Here is a 19,016-nt window from a genome sequence, read left to right as displayed (position 1 = left end):
TTAGGACAAAAATCTTCAATTTTGGGGGCAAAACTTTTTCCCCAGGGACAGAAATTCTCGTTTTTAGGGCAGAAATTTTCCATTTTTGGGGGGGGGGGGCGCAAAAATCTTCAATTTTTTGGGGGCTTTCAACCCTCAGGGCTCCCAAATTTTTAATTTTGGGTGGAACCTTTGGAATTTCAGGACCCAAATTTTCCCCCTCCCCCCCCCCCCCTCGGGGTGTCCCCTCCCCCTTTGAGGGGGGGCTGGACCCTCCCCCAAAAGGCGACCAAACCCCCTGGGGGGTGGGGCAAGGATAAATAATTAATAAAAAAAAATATTAATTAATAATTATTTATTAATCACCACCACTCCTCCCTTCCCCTCCCCCCCCCAATCCGGGTCCAACTCTGCCTCATTTTTTTTGGGTGGGGGAGGGGAAGGGTGAGGACGTTTCCCCTCCCCCACCCCAAACCCTCCCTTCTCCCCATCCCCCCCCCCACCCCCAAACTCGGGGTCGCCGCCGCCGCCCCTCCCCCACTCGGTGCCCCTCCCCCCACTCTGCGCCGCCGCCGTTGGGGGAGGTGGGGGAGGGGCGGGGTGGGGTGGGGGAGGGGCCGCGCCGGACGCTGTTTTCTGTGAAAACTTTGGCCGGGGGTGGGGGGAGGGGAGGGGCCGAACCTCCCCCTCCCCCCCCTCCCTGTTTTGTATATTTTGTACATTATTAATAATAAACTTTTGGGGAGAAATCCCGGAAAAACGCCAGGGAAAGGAGTCGAGAATTGTGTGGGGGAGGGGAGGGGGGAGGGGGGGGAGGGGCACCACGGGACCACACCCACCAAAGTTGCCACAATGACGTCATCCCATTAGCCACATCCGCTGACACCCCAATGACGTCATCCTGCTGACCACTCCCAAATGACCCCACCCACTGGCCACACCCCAAAGTTATTCCAATGACGTCACCCCACTGGCCACACCCCAAAGTTATTCCAATGACGTCACCCCACGGGCCACACCCTAAAGTTATTCCAATGACGTCACCCCACGGGCCACACCCTAAAGTTATTCCAATGATGTCACCCAACTGGCCACACCCACTGACCACACCCAACGCCGCCATTGCTCCACCACCGTTTATTACTCCCGGGCTGGACACTGCGGTCACTCAGTGGTCACTCAGTGGTCACTCAGTGGTCACTGCGGTCACTCAGTGGTCACTCAGTGGCCACTCAGTGGTCACTCAGGATCACTCAGTGGTCACTCAGGATCACTCAGTGTCACTCAGTGGTCACTGCGGTCACTCAGTGGTCACTCAGTGGTCACTCAGTGGTCACTCAGTGGCCATTCAGTGTCACTCAGTGGTCACTCAGTGGTCACTCAGGGTCACTCAGTGGTCACTGTGGTCACTCAGTGGTCACTCAGTGGTCACTCAGTGGTCACTGTGGTCACTCAGGGTCACTCAGTGGTCACTCAGTGGTCACTGTGGTCACTCAGTGGTCACTCAGTGGCCATTCAGGGTCACTCAGTGGTCACTCAGTGATCAGTGGTCACTCAGTGATCACTCAGGGTCACTCAGTGGTCACTGCGGTCACTCAGTGGTCACTCAGTGGCCATTCAGGGTCACTCAGTGGTCACTCAGTGATCAGTGGTCACTCAGTGATCACTCAGGGTCACTCAGTGGTCACTGCGGTCACTCAGTGGTCACTCAGTGGTCACTCAGTGGCCATTCAGTGTCACTCAGTGGTCACTCAGTGGTCACTCAGGGTCACTCAGTGGTCACTGTGGTCACTCAGTGGTCACTCAGTGGTCACTCAGTGGTCACTGTGGTCACTCAGGGTCACTCAGTGGTCACTCAGTGGTCACTGTGGTCACTCAGGGTCACTCAGTGATCATTCAGTGGTCACTCAGGGTCACTCAGTGGTCACTCAGTGGTCACTCAGTGGCCATTCAGGGTCACTCAGTGGTCACTGTGGTTACTCAGGATCACTCAGTGGTCACTCAGTGGTCACTGTGGTCACTCAGTGGTCACTCAGTGGCCATTCAGGGTCACTCAGTGGTCACTCAGTGATCAGTGATCACTCAGTGTCACTCAGGGTCACTCAGTGGTCACTCACGGTCACTCAGTGATCATTCAGTGGTCACTCAGGGTCACTCAGTGGTCACTCAGTGGTCACTCAGTGGTCACTGCGGTCACTCAGTGGTCACTCAGTGGTCACTGCGGTCACTCCCGGGGCCGGTGCACCATCACCTCGCCCAGGGCCTCCAGCACCTCGCGTTTGTAGTCGTCAAAGTCGCCGTCGATCTGGCTCAGGCCCTGCTCCTCCACCACCCACAGCTGGCAGTTGGTCTCGGTGATCAGCCGGGCGTCGTGGCTCACCACGATGACCGCTGTGACATCGCCGTGACGTCATCGTTACGTCATGACGACGTCACAACCCGGCCCCGCCCACCCCCGGCCCCGCCCCGGCCCCACCTCCTTTGTACTCGTTGATGGCGTCGGCCAAGGCGTCGATGGATTCGATGTCCAGGTTGTTGGTGGGCTCGTCCTGGGGGGGCACGGGGCTCACTCAGGTGAGGTCACACCTGGGCGGGCCCTCCCCCACCCAGGCCCCGCCCCCAGCCCCACCCAAGCCCCTCCCCCTCACCAGGATCAGCACGTCCGGTTCCCGGCAGGACAATTCGGCAAAAACCACCCGGGCCTTCTGCCCACCTGGAAAAGGGGCGGGGATTAGCGACAGGCCACGCCCACTGGGCGCCGGTTGGCTGCCAGTGCCACCACTCAAAAACAGCCACGCCCACTGAGCGATGATTGGCTCCCAGAGCTGTCACTCAAACCCAGCTACACCCACTGAACGCTGATTGGCTGCCAGAGTTGTCACTCAAAGCCAGCCACTCCCACTGCGCAATGATTGGCTGCCAGCGCTGTCAATCAAACCCAGCCACGCCCCCCATGCGCTGATTGGCTAACGGACTGTCAATCAAACCAAACCACTCCCACTGAGTGCTGATTGGCTACCGGACCTGTCAATCAAACTGAGCCACTCCAATTGCGCGCTGATTGGCTACTGGGCCTGTCAATCAAATCCAGCCCCTCCCACCGTGCGCTGATTGGCTACCGGTCCTGTCAATCAAACCAAGCCACTCCCACGGAGCGCTGATTGGCTACTGGTCCTGTCAATCAAATCAGCCACTCCCACTGAGCGCTGATTGGCTACCGAACCTGTCAATCAACCGCAGCCACTCCCACCGTGCGCTGATTGGCTACCGGTCCTGTCAATCAACCCCAGCCACTCCCACCGTGCGCTGATTGGCTACTGGTCCTGTCAATCAAACCGAGCAACTCCCACTGAAGGATGATTGGCTGCCAGAGCTGTCAATCAAACCAAACCACTCCCACCGTGCGCTGATTGGCTACCGGGCCTGTCAATCAAATACAGCCACTCCTACTGAGCGCTGATTGGCTGCCAGAGCTGTCAATCAAGTCCAGCCACTCCCACAGTGCGCTGATTGGCTACCGAACCTGTCAATCAACCCCAGCCACTCCCACCGTGCGCTGATTGGCTAGCGGTCCTGTCAATCAAACCGAGCTACTCCCACTGAAGGATGATTGGCTGCCAGAGCTGTCAATCAAATCCAGCCACTCCCACTGTGCGCTGATTGGCTAATGGACCTGTCAATCAAACCAAGCCACTCCCACTGAGCGTTGATTGGCTACCGGGCCTGTCAATCAAATACAGCCACTCCCACTGAGCGCTGATTGGCTGCCAGAGGTGTCAATCAAGTCCAGCCACTCCCACAGTGCGCTGATTGGCTACCGGACCTGTCAATCAAACCAAGCCACTCCCACTGAGCGCTGATTGGCTACCAGAGCTCTCAATCAAACACAGCCATGCCTCTTGAGGGTTGATTGGTTGCCTGAGCTGTCAATCAAGTCCAGCCAACGCCACTGAGCACTGATTGGCTATTGGACCTGTCAATCAAACCCAGCCAATCCCACTGAGCGCTGATTGGCTACGGGAGCCGTCACTCAAACCACGCCCCTGCAGGTGTTGGCCACACCCATCCAGGTGGTAACTGCACCTTTCCAGGTTGTAGCCACAGCCCCTCCCACAGTAGCCACACTGCCATAGACATTGGCCACGCCCCCAGGCCATAGCCACACCTCTCCAGACACTAGCCACGCCCACCCACACACACCTTCCACATCACAGCCCCCTCCCCTTAGGCGCTAGCCACACCCCCCAACATGGCGGCCACACCCCCCAGGCGGAAGCCCCGCCCACCCGAGAGTTTGGCGATCTGCAGGGTGTGGGCGTGGCCCTCGAGGCCGAAGCGGCCCAGGCACCTCCGGGCGTCCTGGTGGGCCAGGTTGAAGCTGCGCTGCAGGAACTCGGCCGCCGTCTCCTCCAGGCGCAGCTGCTCGGCCGCCTGCTGGTTAAAGAACCCCACCTTCTGCGGGGGGGAGGGGCAAAGGGGTCAGGGAACCGCCCACGGCCACGCCCACCCATCCCCAGATCTGCCACACCCAACCCATGTTAGCCACGCCCACCCCATGTTAGCCACGCCCATCCCCCACTGCTGATTAAAGAACCCCACCTTCTGCAGGGGGGAGGGGCAAAAGGCTCAGGACACCGCCCACGGCCACGCCCACCCATCCCCCAACATGCCACACCCACCCCCTGTTGGCCACACCCACCCCTGCTAGCCACACACACCTTCTCTTAGCCGCACCCACCCAAGCCTGCCACGCCCACCCCTCGCTGGCCACGCCCACACCCCAAATGTTACTCCCGGGCATCCTCCCAGTCAGGCCACGCCCCCCCTGAGGTCCCACCCCCTTAAGCCACACCCCATTTTCCGGACCACACCCTTCATTTACATAAAGCTACGCCCTCAATGCCACACCCAAATATGCCCCGCCCCTTGTGGCCCCGCCCCTTTGGCCCCGCCCCCTTTACCAGCCGATGGTTCCTCCTCATCTGCCCCCGGAGCTGCAGAAAAATTGGGGAGGAAAGGGTTAAAAGAAAAAAAAAAAATCCCCAATTTTTGGGGCTCCCCCAAGTTTTGGGGTCCCCTCCCATTTTTTGGAAGTTTCTCATTTTTTGGGGTGTTTTTCCCTCCCTGTTTTTGGGGGTTTCTGTTCCCGTTTTTGGGATTTTTTCCCCCCCAATTTTTGAGGCCCCTCCCTCTCTCCCGTTTTTAGGGAATCTCCTCCCGTTTTTGGAATTTTTTTTCACCTCCCCATTTTTGGGGTCCCTGATCCCATTTTTGGGCTCCTTTCTCCATTTTCAAGCTCCCTCTTCCCATTTTTGGGGGCCCTCTCCCCATTTTCAGGGTCCCCGATCCCATTTTCGGGGTCCCTCTCCCCATTTTCGGGGTCCCTGATCCCATTTTCTGGGTCCCTGATCCCATTTTGGGGGTCCCTGGTGCCGTTTTTGGGGCTCCTTTCCCCGATTCCGGGGCCGTACCGGTGTCAGGGCCCCGGTCAGCAGCTGCAGCAGGGTGCTCTTCCCGACCCCATTGGGGCCCACGATGCAAACTGGGAATTTGGGGGAAAAAAATTGGGAAGATCCCAAATGGAAATGGGATCCCCCCCATTGAGGGATTTTTGGGGCCATTCCAGGGATTTTTTTTTTTTTTTTGGGGTCCCACCTCGGGATTCCATGTCGATCCCAAAATCCAGGTTCCGGAACAGCAGCTCCTGACCCTCGTAACCAAAATCCACGCCTGGAAATTGGGGGGAAATTTGAGGATTTTGGGGGGAAATTTGAGGATTTTTGGGGGAAATTTGGGGATTTTGGGGGGAAATTTGGGGATTTTGGGGGAAAATTTGGGGATTTTTGGGGGGAAATTTGGTGATTTTGGGGGAAATTTGGGGATTTTTGGGGGAAATTTGGGGATTTTTGGGGGAAATTTGGGGATTTTTGGGGGTAGGAAAGAGCCCAAAATTTAATTTGAGGCCTCAAATCCACCCTGGGACTCGAAATTCCAACTTGAAACCCCCAAATTCCAACTCAAAACCCCCAAAATTCATCTTGAGATCCCCCTCAAACCCCTCTTAACCCAAAATCCCTGTTATTTCCCCCTAATATTCCCTTTTTTGCCCCCCAAACCCCATTTTTTCCCCCCAAACCCCATTTTTTTTTCCCCAACCCCCATTATTTCTCCCCCAAACCCCATTTTTTTCCTCCAAACCCCATTTTCTCCCCCCAGACCCCTTTTTTTTTTTCCCCAACCCCCATTTTTCCCCCCGGAAACCCCATTTTTCCCTAAAAAAACCCCATTTTTTTCCCCAAACCCCCATTTTTTTTCCCCAAACCCCCATTTTTCCCCCCCAAACCCCCATTTTTCCCCCCCAAAACCCCCATTTTTTTCCCCCAAACCCCCATTTTTTTTCCCCAAACCCCCATTTTTTTTTCCCCAAACCCCCATTTTTTCCCCCCCCAGACCCCCCTGCCCCCCGTTTAGGGTGCTGACCGTGCAGGCCCAGGATGGGGGGGCTCAGGGGGGGCGGGTTGGGGAAGGTGAAGCGCACGGAATATTCCCGGGGGCGCCGCAGCAGCTCCGGGGCCTCGGCCGAGCCCTCGTCGGGCGCCCGGCGCCGACATTTCTGCTGCTTCCGGGTCAGAGCCTCCTTCGTCTGCTTCTCCTGCCATTCGGGGGGGTTTGGGGGGTTTAGTTTGGGGTTTTGGGGTTTTTGGGATTTTTTGGGGATTTTTGGGGATTTTTTGGGATTTTTGGGGATTTTTTGGGATTTTTTGGGGGGTTTTTGGGGATTTTTTGGGGATTTTTTGGGATTTTTCTGGGGGGTTTTTGGGGATTTTTTGGGATTTTTCTTGGGGTTTTGGGGGATTTTGGGGATTTTTTCGGGATTTTTTGGGGTTTTTTTGAAGATTTTTTGGGGGTTTTGGGGGATTTTTTGGGGATTTTATGGGATTTTTTGGGGGGTTTTTGGGGATTTTTTGGGGATTTTTTGGGATTTTTCTGGGGGGTTTTTGGGGATTTTTTGGGGGATTTTTGCGGATTTTTTTGAGATTTTTTCTTGGATTTTTGGGGGGATTTTGGGGATTTTTTCGGGATTTTTTGGGATTTTTTTGGGATTTTTTGGGGATTTTTGGGGATTTTTTGGGGATTTTTTGGGGACTTTGGGATTTTTTGGGGATTTTTTGCGGATTTATTGCGATTTTTTGGAGATTTTTTTCTTGGATTTTGGGGGTTTTTTGGGGTTTCTTTGAGGATTTTTTGGGGATTTTTTTGGTTTTTTTGGGGGATTTTTTGGGGATTTTTGGGGATTTTTTGGGGGCTTTTTGGGGATTTTTTGGGGAATTTTTTGGGGGTTTTGGGGGATTTTTGGGGGGATTTTTTGGGGATATTTTGGGATTTTTTGGGGATTTTTTTGGAATGTTTTGGAAATTTTCTGGGGATTTTTTGTGGTTTTTTGGGGGATTTTTGGGGACTTTTTGGGGATTTTTTGGGATTTTTTCGGGATTTTTGGGGAATTTTTTGGGGATATTTTTGGGATATTTTTGGGGATATTTTGGGGATACTTTCTGAGATATTTTGGGGATTTTTTGGGGGATATTTTTGGGGATATTTTTAGGATATTTTAAGGATAATTTTGGGGATTATTTTGGGATATTTTGGGAATATTTTGGGGATTTTTTGGGGCATTTCCTCACCGCCTGTTTGGTTGATTTTCCCCAGCCTTGAGATCCCGAAGTTTCTTTTCCTGTTTCTCGAATTGTTTCAGGAGCTCCTTCTGTTTCTGCTGGTACATTTTCTTAAAAGTCACTGCAAAATTCCAAAATTCCCAAAAATTCAGGGTGGCCCCGGTTCCCTCCCCATCCGTTCCCAAATTTTCCCCATTTTTTTCCCCATTTTTTTCCCAAATTTTTCCTTATTTTTCCCCATTTTTTCCCCGAATTTTACCCTATTCTTTATAAATTTTTTCCCAAGTTTTTCCCAAATTTTTCCCTATTTTTTCAAATATTTTTCCCCAAATTTTTCCCATTTTTCCCCATTTTTTCTCTTTTTTTCCCAAATTTTTCCCCATTTTTCTCCATTTTTCTCTTTTTTTCTCCATTTTTTCCCCATTTTTTCACCGTTTTTCCCCTTTTTTTTTTTTGTTTTTTCCCAATTTCCCGGTTTTTTTGCCCCAATCCTCACTGTAATTCCCCTGTACCAGTGCAATTTTTGGGAATCCAGGTGGATAAAATCCCATTTTTCCCCCGTTTTTCCCCATTTTTTTGTATTTTTTTCCCATTTTTTCACCGTTTTTTCCCATTTTTTCACCGTTTTTTCCCCATTTTTTTTTTGTTTTTTCCCAATTTCCCGTTTTTTTGCCCCAATCCTCACTGTAATTCCCCTGTACCAGTGCAGTTTTTGGGAATCCAGGTGGATAAAATCCCATTTTTCCCCATTTTTTCTCCATTTTTTTGTATTTTTTCCCCATTTTTCCCCCGTTTTTCCCCATTTTTTTGTGTTTTTTCCCCATTTTTTCACCGTTTTTCCCCATTTTTTTTTGTTTTTCCCAATTTCCCATTTTTTTGCCCCAATCCTCACTGTAATTCCCCTGTACCAGTGCAATTTTTGGGAATCCAGCTGGATAAAATCCCATTTATTCCCATTTTTCCCCCGTTTTTCCCCATTTTTTTGTATTTTTTCCCCATTTTTTCTCCGTTTTTCCCCATTTTTTTTTTGTTTTTTCCCAATTTCCCGGTTTTTTGCCCCAATCCTCACTGTAGTTCCCCCTGTAGTAGTGCAGTTTTTGGGAATCCAGGTGGATAAAATCCCATTTTTCCCCCGTTTTTCCCCGTTTTTTCGCGTTTTTTCCCCATTTTTTTGTGTTTTTTCCCCATTTTTTCACCGTTTTTCCCCATTTTTTTTTTGTTTTTTCCCAATTTCCCGTGTTTTTGCCCCAATCCTCACTGTAATTCCCCTGTTCCAGTGCAATTTTTGGGAATCCAGGTGGATAAAATCCCATTTATTCCCATTTTTCCCCCGTTTTTCCCCATTTTTTTGTATTTTTTTCCCATTTTTTCACCGTTTTTCCCCATTTTTTCACCGTTTTTCCCCATTTTTTTTTTGTTTTTTCCCAATTTCCCGGTTTTTTGCCCCAATCCTCACTGTAATTCCCCCTGTAGTAGTGCAGTTTTTGGGAATCCAGGTGGATGATGTCGGTGCAGACGTCGTCCAGGAACCCCTGGTCGTGGGAAACCACCAGCAGCGTTTTCTTCCAGCTCTGCAGGTAACTGGGGGAAAAAAAACGGGATTTTGGGAAAAAAAAAAAAAATTGGGATTTTTGGGGGGAAAAAATGGGATTTGGGGGAAAAATAAATGGGATTTTGGGGGGAAAAATGGGATTTTTTGGGGGGAAAAACAGGATTTTGGGGGAAAAAAAATGGGACTTTGGGGAAAGAAAAAATGGGATTTTTAGGGAAAAAAATGGGATTTTGGGAAATAAAGGGATTTTTGGGGAAAAAAATGGGATTTGGGAAAAAAAAAAAGGGATTTTTTGGGGAAAAAAATGGGATTTTGGGGGGAAAAAATGGGATTTTTTGGGGGGGAAATAAACGGGATTTTGGGGGAAAATAAATGGGATTTTTGGGATAAAAGTAGATTTTTGGGTAAAAATGGGATTTTTGGGTAAAAATGGGGTTTTGGGGGAAAAAACGGAATTTTGGGAGGAAAAAATAGGATTTTGGGGGAAAAAATGGGGATTTTGGGGAAAAAAATGGAAATTTTCTAGGGGAAAAACGGGGATTTGGGGGAAAAAAAACCCCAAAATTTTTTTGGAAAAAAAGGAATTTTTTGAGGGGAAAAAAAAAATTGAAATTTTTTTTTTAAAAAAGGAATTTTGGGGGGAAAAACGGGGATTTTGAGAAAAATAAAAACAAATAGGAATTTTGGAGGAAAAAAATGGGAATTGCAAGAACTCCCAGGACACCAAAATTCCCCAAACTCCGCCCCCCCCAAAAATTCCCTGAAATTCCCCAAAATTCTCCAGAATCCCCAAAAAATTCCTGAAAATTCCCCAAATTCCACCGAAATCCCCCCCAAAAAATTCAAAAAAAATCCCAAAAATTCTCCCAAAAAGCCAAAAAATCCCCCCAAAAAATCCCAAAATCCGCCTGAAACTCCCCCAGAACTTCCCAAATCCCCAAATTTTCCCAAAATCCCCCAAATTTCCCCCAAATTTCCCCCAGGTCCCCTCACTTGTTGAGCCAGATGACGGCGTTCAGGTCCAGGTGATTCGTGGGCTCGTCCAACATCAACAGAGTCGGCTCCAGGAACAGAGCCCTGGGGAGAAAACACACCTGGGCACACCTGAGATACACCTGGGGGCACCTGGGGGCACCTGGGGACACCTGGGATACACCTGGGATAGACCTGGGGACACCTGGGATACACCTGGGATACACCTGGGCACACCTGGGGACACCTGGGCACACCTGAGATACACCTGGGATACACCTGGGCACACCTGGGGACACCTGGGCACACCTGGGATACACCTGGGCACACCTGGGCACACCTGGGGGCACCTGGGATACACCTGGGGACACCTGGGATAGACCTGGGGACACCTGGGATACACCTGGGGGCACCTGGGCACACCTGAGATACACCTGGGATACACCTGGGCACACCTGGGGACACCTGGGCACACCTGGGGACACCTGGGATACACCTGGGATACACCTGGGCACACCTGGGCACACCTGGGCACACCTGGGGACACCTGGGATACACCTGGGATACACCTGGGCACACCTGGGATACACCTGGGGACACCTGGGATAGACCTGGGGGCACCTGGGACACACTTGGGGAAGACTGGGCCACACCTGGATGACAGCACACCCTCACCTGGCCACACCCAGGAGCTCACCTGGCCGGGGACTCCCTCATGTTCCACCCCCTGGACAGTTCCGGGGTCACCTGAGCTCACCTGGCCAGGACCACCCCCATCCTCCAACCCCAAAATTCCCCAGCTCAGCCTCACCTGGGGAACATCCAACCCCTCCCAGGCTACACCTGGAGCTCCCAGGAGTTCCCCCAAGCTTACATGAGCTCACCTGAGCTCACCTGGCCAGGACCACCCTCATCCTCCAGCCCCAAAATTCCCCACCTCAGCCTCACCCAGTGCCTCCCCACCCCCTCCCAAACCCCCACCTGAACCCAGCCCGAGCTCACCTGAGCTCACCTGAGCTCACCTGTGCTTACCTGGCCAGGGACACCCTCATTCTCCATCCCCCTGAGAATTTCCGGGTCGCTCTGTTCTGCATCTCGGGGCTGAAGCCGAGCCCGGCCAGGATCCTGCGGGCCTTGGCCTCGGCCGCGGCCGCGCCGATGGCGCGCAGCTCCTCGTACACCTGCACAGGTGAGCTCACCTCAGCTCGCACCTGGGGGGTCTCCACCCAGCCATTGATCCCCCCACCCTGGGTGTGTCTCATCCCCACCTGGGTTGGGTTTGAGCATCCCCGGGTGTGCCCAGGTGTGTTGCCATGAACCCCAGGTATACCCAGGTGTATCCCAGGTGTGTTCCCATGACCTCCAGGTATACCCAGGTGTATCCCAGGTGTGTTCCCATGACCTCCAGGTATACCCACGTGTATCCCAGGTGTGTTCCCATGACCTCCAGGTGTGCCCAGGTGTATTTTAACCCAGCTCAGATGTATCTCAGGTGTACCCAAATGCATCCCAGGTATGCCCAGGTGTACCCAGGTGTATCCCAGGTGTACCCAGGTGTGCCCAGGTGTATCTCAGGTGTATCCCAAGTGTACCCAGGTGTGCCCAGGTATATCCCGGGTGTATCCCACGTGTACCCCAGTGTGTTCAGGTATACCCAAGTGTCCCCAGGTGTATCTCAGGTGTACCCAGGTGTACCCAGGTGTATCTCAGGTGTACCCAAGTGTCCCCAGGTGTATCTCAGGTGTATCCCAGGTATCCCCAGGTGTACCCAGGTGTACCCAGGTGTATCCCAGGTGTGCCCAGGTGTGCCCAGGTGTGCCCAGGTACCTTCTCCAGCCTCTCTGCGGCCGCGTCGTCTCCGCTCTCCAGCAGCCCCTGCAGGTGTCGCTCCTCGTCCAGGAGCCGGAGCCGCTTGGTGTCAGCGCGGAGCACGGCCTGGACGGCAGGTGTGTCATCAGCCATCACCTCTGCACAGGTGAGACAGGTAAATACAGGTAAATAGTACAGGTGTGTCATCAGCCATCACCTCTGCCAGGTAAACACACAGGTGAGACAGGTAAACACAGCTGTGTCATCAGCCATCACCTCTGCCAGGTAAACACACAGGTGAGACAGGTAAACACAGGTGTGTCATCAGCCATCACCTCTGACAGGTAAACACACAGGTGAGACAGGTAAATACAAGTGTACCCCCATGTATCCAGGTCTGTCCCAGGTGCCTGCAGGTGTGTCCAGGTGTGCCCAGGTGTGTCCCAGGTATACCCAGGTGTATCCCAGGTGTCCCCAGGTGTGTCCCAGGTGTACCCAAATGTATCCCAGGTGTACTCAGGTGTGTCCCAGGTGTGTCCCAGGTGTATCCCAGGTGTACCCAGGTGTGTCCAGGTGTGTCCCAGGTGCCCCCAGCTGTGCCCAGGTGTACCCAGGTGTGTCCCAGGTGCCCCCAGGTGTGCCCAGGTGAGCTCACCTTGCTCACACAGCAGCACGTCGATGTTGGGGGGGATGCTCAGGGCTCTGTTGGCGATGTGCTTCAGCAGCGTCGTCTTCCCCTTCCTGAAAAACCCCAAAATCCCCGGATTTGACCCCAAAAAATCCCCCAAAATCCCCGGATTTAACCCCAAAAAATCCTAAAAAACCCCCAAATCCCCGAGTTTAACCCCAAAATTCCTGAAAAATCCCAAAATCCCCGAGTTTAACCCCAAAAAATCCCCCTAAACCCCAAATCCCAGGATTTAACCCCCAAAATCCCAGGATTTCTCCCCAAAATCCCCAGATTTCTCCCCAAAATTCCCGGATTTAATCCCCAAATTCCCGGATTTAACCCCCAAATCCCTGGATTTAACCCCCAAAATCCCCGGATTTATCCCCGAAATCTCTGGATTTCACCCAAATCCCCAGGATTTAACCCTGAAATCCCCAAATTTCACCCCCAAATCCCCAGATTTCTCCCCAAAATTCCCAGATTTAACCCCCAAATCCCCGGATTTCTCCCCCAAACTCGCACCCGTTGGGCCCCACGAGGCCGTAGCGCCGCCCGGCCACGATGTACAGGTCGGCGTTCACGTAGAGCTCCTTGCCATGAGCCGAAATGCTGAACTTCTCCAGCTGGGAAAGGGTTAAAAACGGGCTTGGAGCTCACCTGGGCACACCTGGGGACACCTGGGCTCACCTGGGAGCCGTCAGGACCGGGGAAACCCCGATTTTGTGGAATGGTTTGGTCCAATCCCCCCCGTTTTAACGGAATGGTTTGGTCCGTTCCCCCCCTCTTTCAAGGGAAACTTTTGGTCCTTTCTTCCCCATTCTTTAAGAATAGTTTGGTCCAGTCTCCCCCCGATTTTGTGCAATGGGTTGGTCCAAATCCCCTGTTTTTGTGGAATGGTTTGATCCATTCCTCCACCCCCCCCCCCCCCCATTTTTGGTGTATAATAGTGGGTTTCACTCCTCCCCCCCCCTTTTCCTTGTAAGTGGAGCGTCCCAACTCCCCCCATTTCCAACAATAGCACATTCCAGTGCCCCCTTTTCCAGCATCATGGTACGGCCCAGTTCCCCCCTTTTCCCTTTAAGTGGAATGTACTGACTCCCCCTCATTTCCCAGTCCAATGGTGCAGCCCACTGGGAAATGGAAACTCCCATTCCTCTACTGGAGGGGGAAAATGGGTGATACCAACGCACACCGGGGGGAATTGAAGAGAGATTTTGGGGCAATTCCGGGGGATTTTGGGGTTCCCAAAGTGGATTTGGACGTGTCCAGGTGCGTTTTGGGCATCCCAGGTGCGTTCTAAGGTCTCCCAGGTGCGTTTGGGGCCCCCCAGGTGTGTTTTGTGCTCACCTTGATGTCGGAGGCGTTCTCCAGCATGGCCTGGCGCGAGGACAGCTCGGCCTGGGACACGGCGAAGTCGCTGTCCCCAGAGGCGGCCGCGGCGCGCAGCGACGCCACCTGGCGCTCAAACTCCGCCTGGGGGCGGGGCCGAGGGAGGACACGCCCACAGTGAAGACACGCCCACAATGGGGACACCCATATATGGGACACACCCACAATAGACACACCCATATATGGGACACACCCACAATAGACACACCCATATATGGGACACACCCACAGTGACGCCACGTGGCGCTCAAACGCCGCCTGGGGGCGGGGCCGAGAGAGGGACACGCCCACAGTGAAGACACGCCCACAATGGGGACACCCATATATGGGACACACCCACAATAGACACACCCATATATGGGACACTCCCACAGTGACGCCACCTGGCGCTCAAACTCCGCCTGGGGGCGGGGCCAGAGGGGACACGCCCACAGTGAGGACACGCCCACAGTGAGGGCACGCCCATATATGGGGCACGCCCACAATAGAGACATGCCCGTATATGGGACACACCCACAATAGACAAACCCACAGTGACGTCACCTGGCGCTCAAACTCCGCCTGGGGGCGGGGCCACAGGGGACACGCCCACAGTGAGGACACGCCCACAAGAGACACGCCCATATATGGGGCACGCCCACAATAGACAAACCCACAGTGACATCACCTGGCGCTCAAACTCCGCCTGGGGGCGGGGTCAGAGGCGGACACGCCCCCAATAGACGGGGGCGGGGCAAGGGGGCGGGGTCAATTGGGACACGCCCATATATGGGATATCCCCACAATGGGACACGCCCACAAAGAGAGCCACGCCCAATTAGGCCACACCCACAATAGATGCACCTAAGCCACGCCCACGGCTTCAGTGCCACGCCCCTCTGGGCCACGCCCCCTCACCTGTTTCTTCATTTTCTTCTTCTCCTTTTTGCTGACTCGGGCGTCCGGCCCCGCCCTCGGCCCCGCCCCCTCCTCTTCCTCCTGTGCAAGGACCCAAAAACATCCCAAAATAACCCAAAAATGTCCCAAAATGTCCCAAAATAACCCAAAATAGCCCAAAACTGTCCCAAAATCCCCAAACATCCCAAAACAACCCCAAAATATGCTAAAATAGCCCCAAAATCACCTCAAATATTCAAAAATATCCCAAAAATTCCCCCCAAATAACCCAAAACATCCCAAAAATATCCTTAAACATCCCCCAAAAAAACCCCAAAATAATCCCAAAGCATCCCAAAACAACCTAAAATTTCCCCAAAATATCCCAAAAATTGCCCCCCCCCCCACTCACATTCTCACTTCCTTTCTGGGCTCCTTCCTCTTCCTCCTCTTCCTCCTCCTCCTCTTCCTTTCTCAGGGCTCCAAATTTGTTCTGGCACAGAATTAGGGAAAAAAAAATAAATTTTGGGGTCTCATTTCTCCCAAAAAATCCCCAAAAATTCGACACTTGGGGGTCTCAAAACCGCCCAAAAACCCTCAAATTTTGGGTGCTCAAAAACCCCAAAAAACTCCAAATTTTGTGATCTCGTCCCCCCCCCCAAAAAAATAAATTTTGGAGCCAAAAAAAACCCAAAACTTCCAAATTATGGGGGGGGTTCAAAACCCCCAAAATCCCAAAAAAATCCCAAATTTTTCCCCCTTTTTTACCTTTTTGCCCTTGGCCTCCTCGGAGCCTTCGGCCTCATCATCGCTGGGAGATTTTCCCTGAGGATTTTGGGGGAAAAAAAATCCAAAATTTGGGATATTTTGGGACATTTAAAAATGGAGAAAACGCCAAAAATGAGAAAATTCTCCAAAAATGGGGAAAATGCCCCAAAATTCTTCACCTGTTTCTTCCCTTTGGGTTTCTCATTCTTTCGGTTTTTCTTTTTCTTCTCACTCTCCTCTTCCTCCTGGGGAGAATTTCCAAAATTTTGAGGTTTTTTCCAGGAATTTTAAGGTTTTCTTTCAGGAATTTTAGGAGCTTTTTTCAGGGATTTTGGGGTTTTTTTTATTCCAGGCATTTTAAGTTTTATTCCAGGAGTTCTGGAAGCTTCTTTTCGAGTAATTTCAGTTTTTCCCCAGGATTTTTGGGGGGATTTTTGCCCAGAGATTTTATGGGTTTTTTTCCAGGAATTTTGAGGTTTTTTTCCCCCAGAGATTTGGGATTTTTCCCCAGAAATTTTGGGGTTTTTTGCCAGAGATTTTGGGTTTTGTTCCCCACAGATTTTGAGGTTTTTTCACAAGAATTTTTCTCCAGGAATTTTCGGGTTTTTCCCAAGAATTTCAGGATTTTTCACAGGAATTTTTGAGATTTTTCCCAGGAATTTTTTGGGATTTTTTTCCAGGAATTTCAGGATTTTCCCCAGGACTCTTCAGGACTTTTTTGCCACGAATTTCAGGATTTTTTCCCAGGAATTTCTGGGATTTTTGCCAGGAATTTTTGGGGATTTTTCCCAGGATTTTTTTGGGATTGTTTCCAGGAATTTCAGGATTTTTTTCCCAGGAATTGCAAGATTTTTTCCCAGGAATTTCTGGGTTTTTTTTCCAGGAATTTCTGGGTTTTTTCCCAGGAATTTCAGGATGTTTTCCCAGGAATTTCAGGATTTTTTCCCAGGAATTTCTGGTTTTTTTTCCCAGGAATTTCAGGATTTTTCCCAGGAATTTTTGGGGATTTTTCCCAGGGATTTTGGGATGTTTTTCCTCCCCACCTTGGCACTTTTCCCCTTGGATGTTTTTTTTCCCTTCTCCTCTTCTTCCTCCTCCTCTTCCTCGCTCTGCTCCTGGTTCAGCGCAGCAAAAACATTCCCACCCTAAAATCAAAAACCAAAAACCCCCAAATTATTCCATTTTCACCCCAAATCCCATCTCCAAACCACAAAACCCCCCAGAATTCGAGATTTTTACTGAACTGTTCCCCATTTACAACAAATTTCCTCTCAAATTCTCATTTTCTGGGTGATTTTACTCCCCATTTCCCATTTTTTGAAGGATTTCTCTCTCAAATTCCCATTTTTTAGAGATTTTTTTTCTCCCCAATTCCCATTTTCTGGATAATCTTCCTCCCAAATTCCCATTTTTTTAAGGATTTCCTTCTCAAATTCCCATTTTTTGAAGAATTTTCCTCCCAAATTCCCATTTTCTGGGTAATTTTTCTCCCAAATACCCATTTTTTGAAGAATTTTCTTCCTCAAATTCCCATTTTTAAGGATTTCTTTCTCAAATTCCCTTTTTTAAAACAATTTTCCTCCCCAGTTCCCATTTTTTGAAAAATTTTCCTCCCTAATCCCCATTTTCTGAATGATTTTCCTCCCCAATTCCCATTTTCTGGATGATTTTCCTCCCCAATTCCCATTTTTGAATGATTTTCCTCCCCAATTCCCATTTTTTGGAGCATTTCGCCCCCCATTTCCCTCCTCACCTTCCTCCTCCTCCCTCCTTTCCGGGATGCTGGAGCTGTGGGTAGATTTTGGGGGGGGGGAGGGGGTCAGTGAGGGGTCACAGCCCACCCTGGGACCCCCCAAATTCCCATCCCGGACCTTCCTCCTCCTCCTCCTCCTCCTCCTCCTCGGCAGCGGCCGCCAGGGCCTGGAGCCTCCGGCTCAGCTCCTCCTCCTCGGGCTCAGGCTCCGCCCCCCGCGGCCTCCGCGCCTCCTTCCGGCGCTCCCGCTTCCGCCGGGACCCCTGGGGGCGTTAATTACCCTTAATTAGTGCTAATTAACCCTTTGTTAGCGCCTGGATGAGAGAATCCAGGCTGGGTTTGGCTCCTCCCACTTTGGACCCCACCCCTTTTAGCCCCTCCCCTTTTAACCTGCGCCCATTTAAGCCCCACCCCCTTTGCCCCACCCATTTAAGCCCCGCCCCTTAAGCCCCCTTTGCCACTTAGCCCCGCCCACCCCTTTAAGTCCCTCCCCTTTCCTTAACCCCTCCCCTTTAAGCCCCTCCCCTATTAACCCCACCCACTCCGGCCCCACCCCTTTAAGCCCCTCCCCTCATTAACCCCTCCCTAATTAAATTAATTAAGCTAATTAACCTGTGAAGGGGGCGGCCCCTCCTTCTCCGGGGGCGGGGGGGGCTCAGCCGGCGCCGCTTTCTCCTCCTCTGCCAACTCCTCGAAAAACTGGGGGGAAATTCGGGAATTCGGGGAATTTTGGGGAATTTTTGGGAATTTCGGGAGTTTTGGGAAGGGGTCAAAAGTTAAAGGTCACTCACGGATTTTTTGCCTTTCCGGTCCTTTTTGCCTTTCTTGACCGGTTGGTCTAACAAGGAAAGGATTAAAGGGTTTGGGGGGGTCCCAAAATCTCAGAGTTTGGGGTAGGACTCCTCCCCAAAATTCGGGGTTTGCTCGTCAGAGCGGGGCACTCCCCACAAAGGGGGGGATTCACCCCAAAATCTGGGGGGATTTGCCTCAGAAATGGGGTGGTCGCCCCCTCACAGAAAAGTGATCTCGCCCTCTCCCCACAACTCCTGGGGTCCCATCCCAGGGTGTCCCCCCCCCCAATTTCGGGGTCCCCTCACGGGGGTCTCACTCTTCCCCCCTCACAATCCTGGGGTCTCATCCCAGGGTCCCCCCCCCCAATGCATGGGGTCCCATCCCAGGGTCCCCCCACCCAAATTTCGGGGTCCCGTTCTGTGGGGGTCTCACCCGCTCCCCTCTCCCGGGGTCCCCTCACGGGGGTTTCACTCTCCTCCCCTCACAATCCCGGGGTCCGCCACCACCAAAATTCCGGGGTCCCATCGCGGGGTCCCGTCCCCCCCCCCCCATTCCCGGGGTCCCATCTCGGTCACCCCCCTCTCCCGCCCCCCCCACAATTTCGGGGTCCCCTCACGGGGGTCTCACCCTCCTCCCCCCCCTTCCATTCCTCCTGCTTGGCCCCCGCCGGCCGCGCTCCCTTCGGCATGGCCGGGCACCGCGAACTGCGCATGCGCCGCCACCGCAGCCTCAAATTGCTTCCGGTCAGTGCCGCCTCTTCCCATTGGTCCGCTCAGCCACAAA

The 19,016-nt window shown here is 52.2% G+C and overlaps 1 protein-coding gene across 1 annotated transcript; it reads right to left on the bottom strand.

Annotated features, from left to right (window-relative positions):
• Positions 1-1,101: 1,101 nt before the first annotated feature.
• On the bottom strand, positions 1,102-18,964 carry ABCF1 (ATP binding cassette subfamily F member 1). The gene is given in 27 exon segments (XM_088157485.1): positions 1,102-2,370; positions 2,456-2,528; positions 2,628-2,692; positions 4,266-4,434; positions 4,941-4,973; positions 5,451-5,521; positions 5,635-5,709; positions 6,460-6,631; positions 7,662-7,684; positions 7,687-7,773; positions 9,109-9,233; positions 10,198-10,281; positions 11,209-11,357; positions 12,004-12,143; positions 12,641-12,726; positions 13,178-13,278; positions 14,003-14,128; positions 14,942-15,022; positions 15,333-15,413; positions 15,689-15,745; positions 15,868-15,933; positions 16,732-16,833; positions 17,442-17,476; positions 17,560-17,704; positions 18,054-18,140; positions 18,233-18,279; positions 18,861-18,964. Coding segments are annotated over 27 exon segments (2,532 nt in total). The 5' UTR covers positions 18,946-18,964; the 3' UTR covers positions 1,102-2,203.
• Positions 18,965-19,016: the final 52 nt, after the last annotated feature.

This window comes from Sturnus vulgaris, assembly GCF_052056855.1.
Source record: "Sturnus vulgaris isolate bStuVul1 chromosome 38 unlocalized genomic scaffold, bStuVul1.hap1 SUPER_38_unloc_1, whole genome shotgun sequence".
In the NCBI taxonomy this organism is placed as follows: domain Eukaryota; kingdom Metazoa; phylum Chordata; class Aves; order Passeriformes; family Sturnidae; genus Sturnus; species Sturnus vulgaris.
The sequence above is the reverse complement of the archived record's forward strand: the minus strand, read 5'-3'. Positions and strand labels throughout refer to the sequence as shown.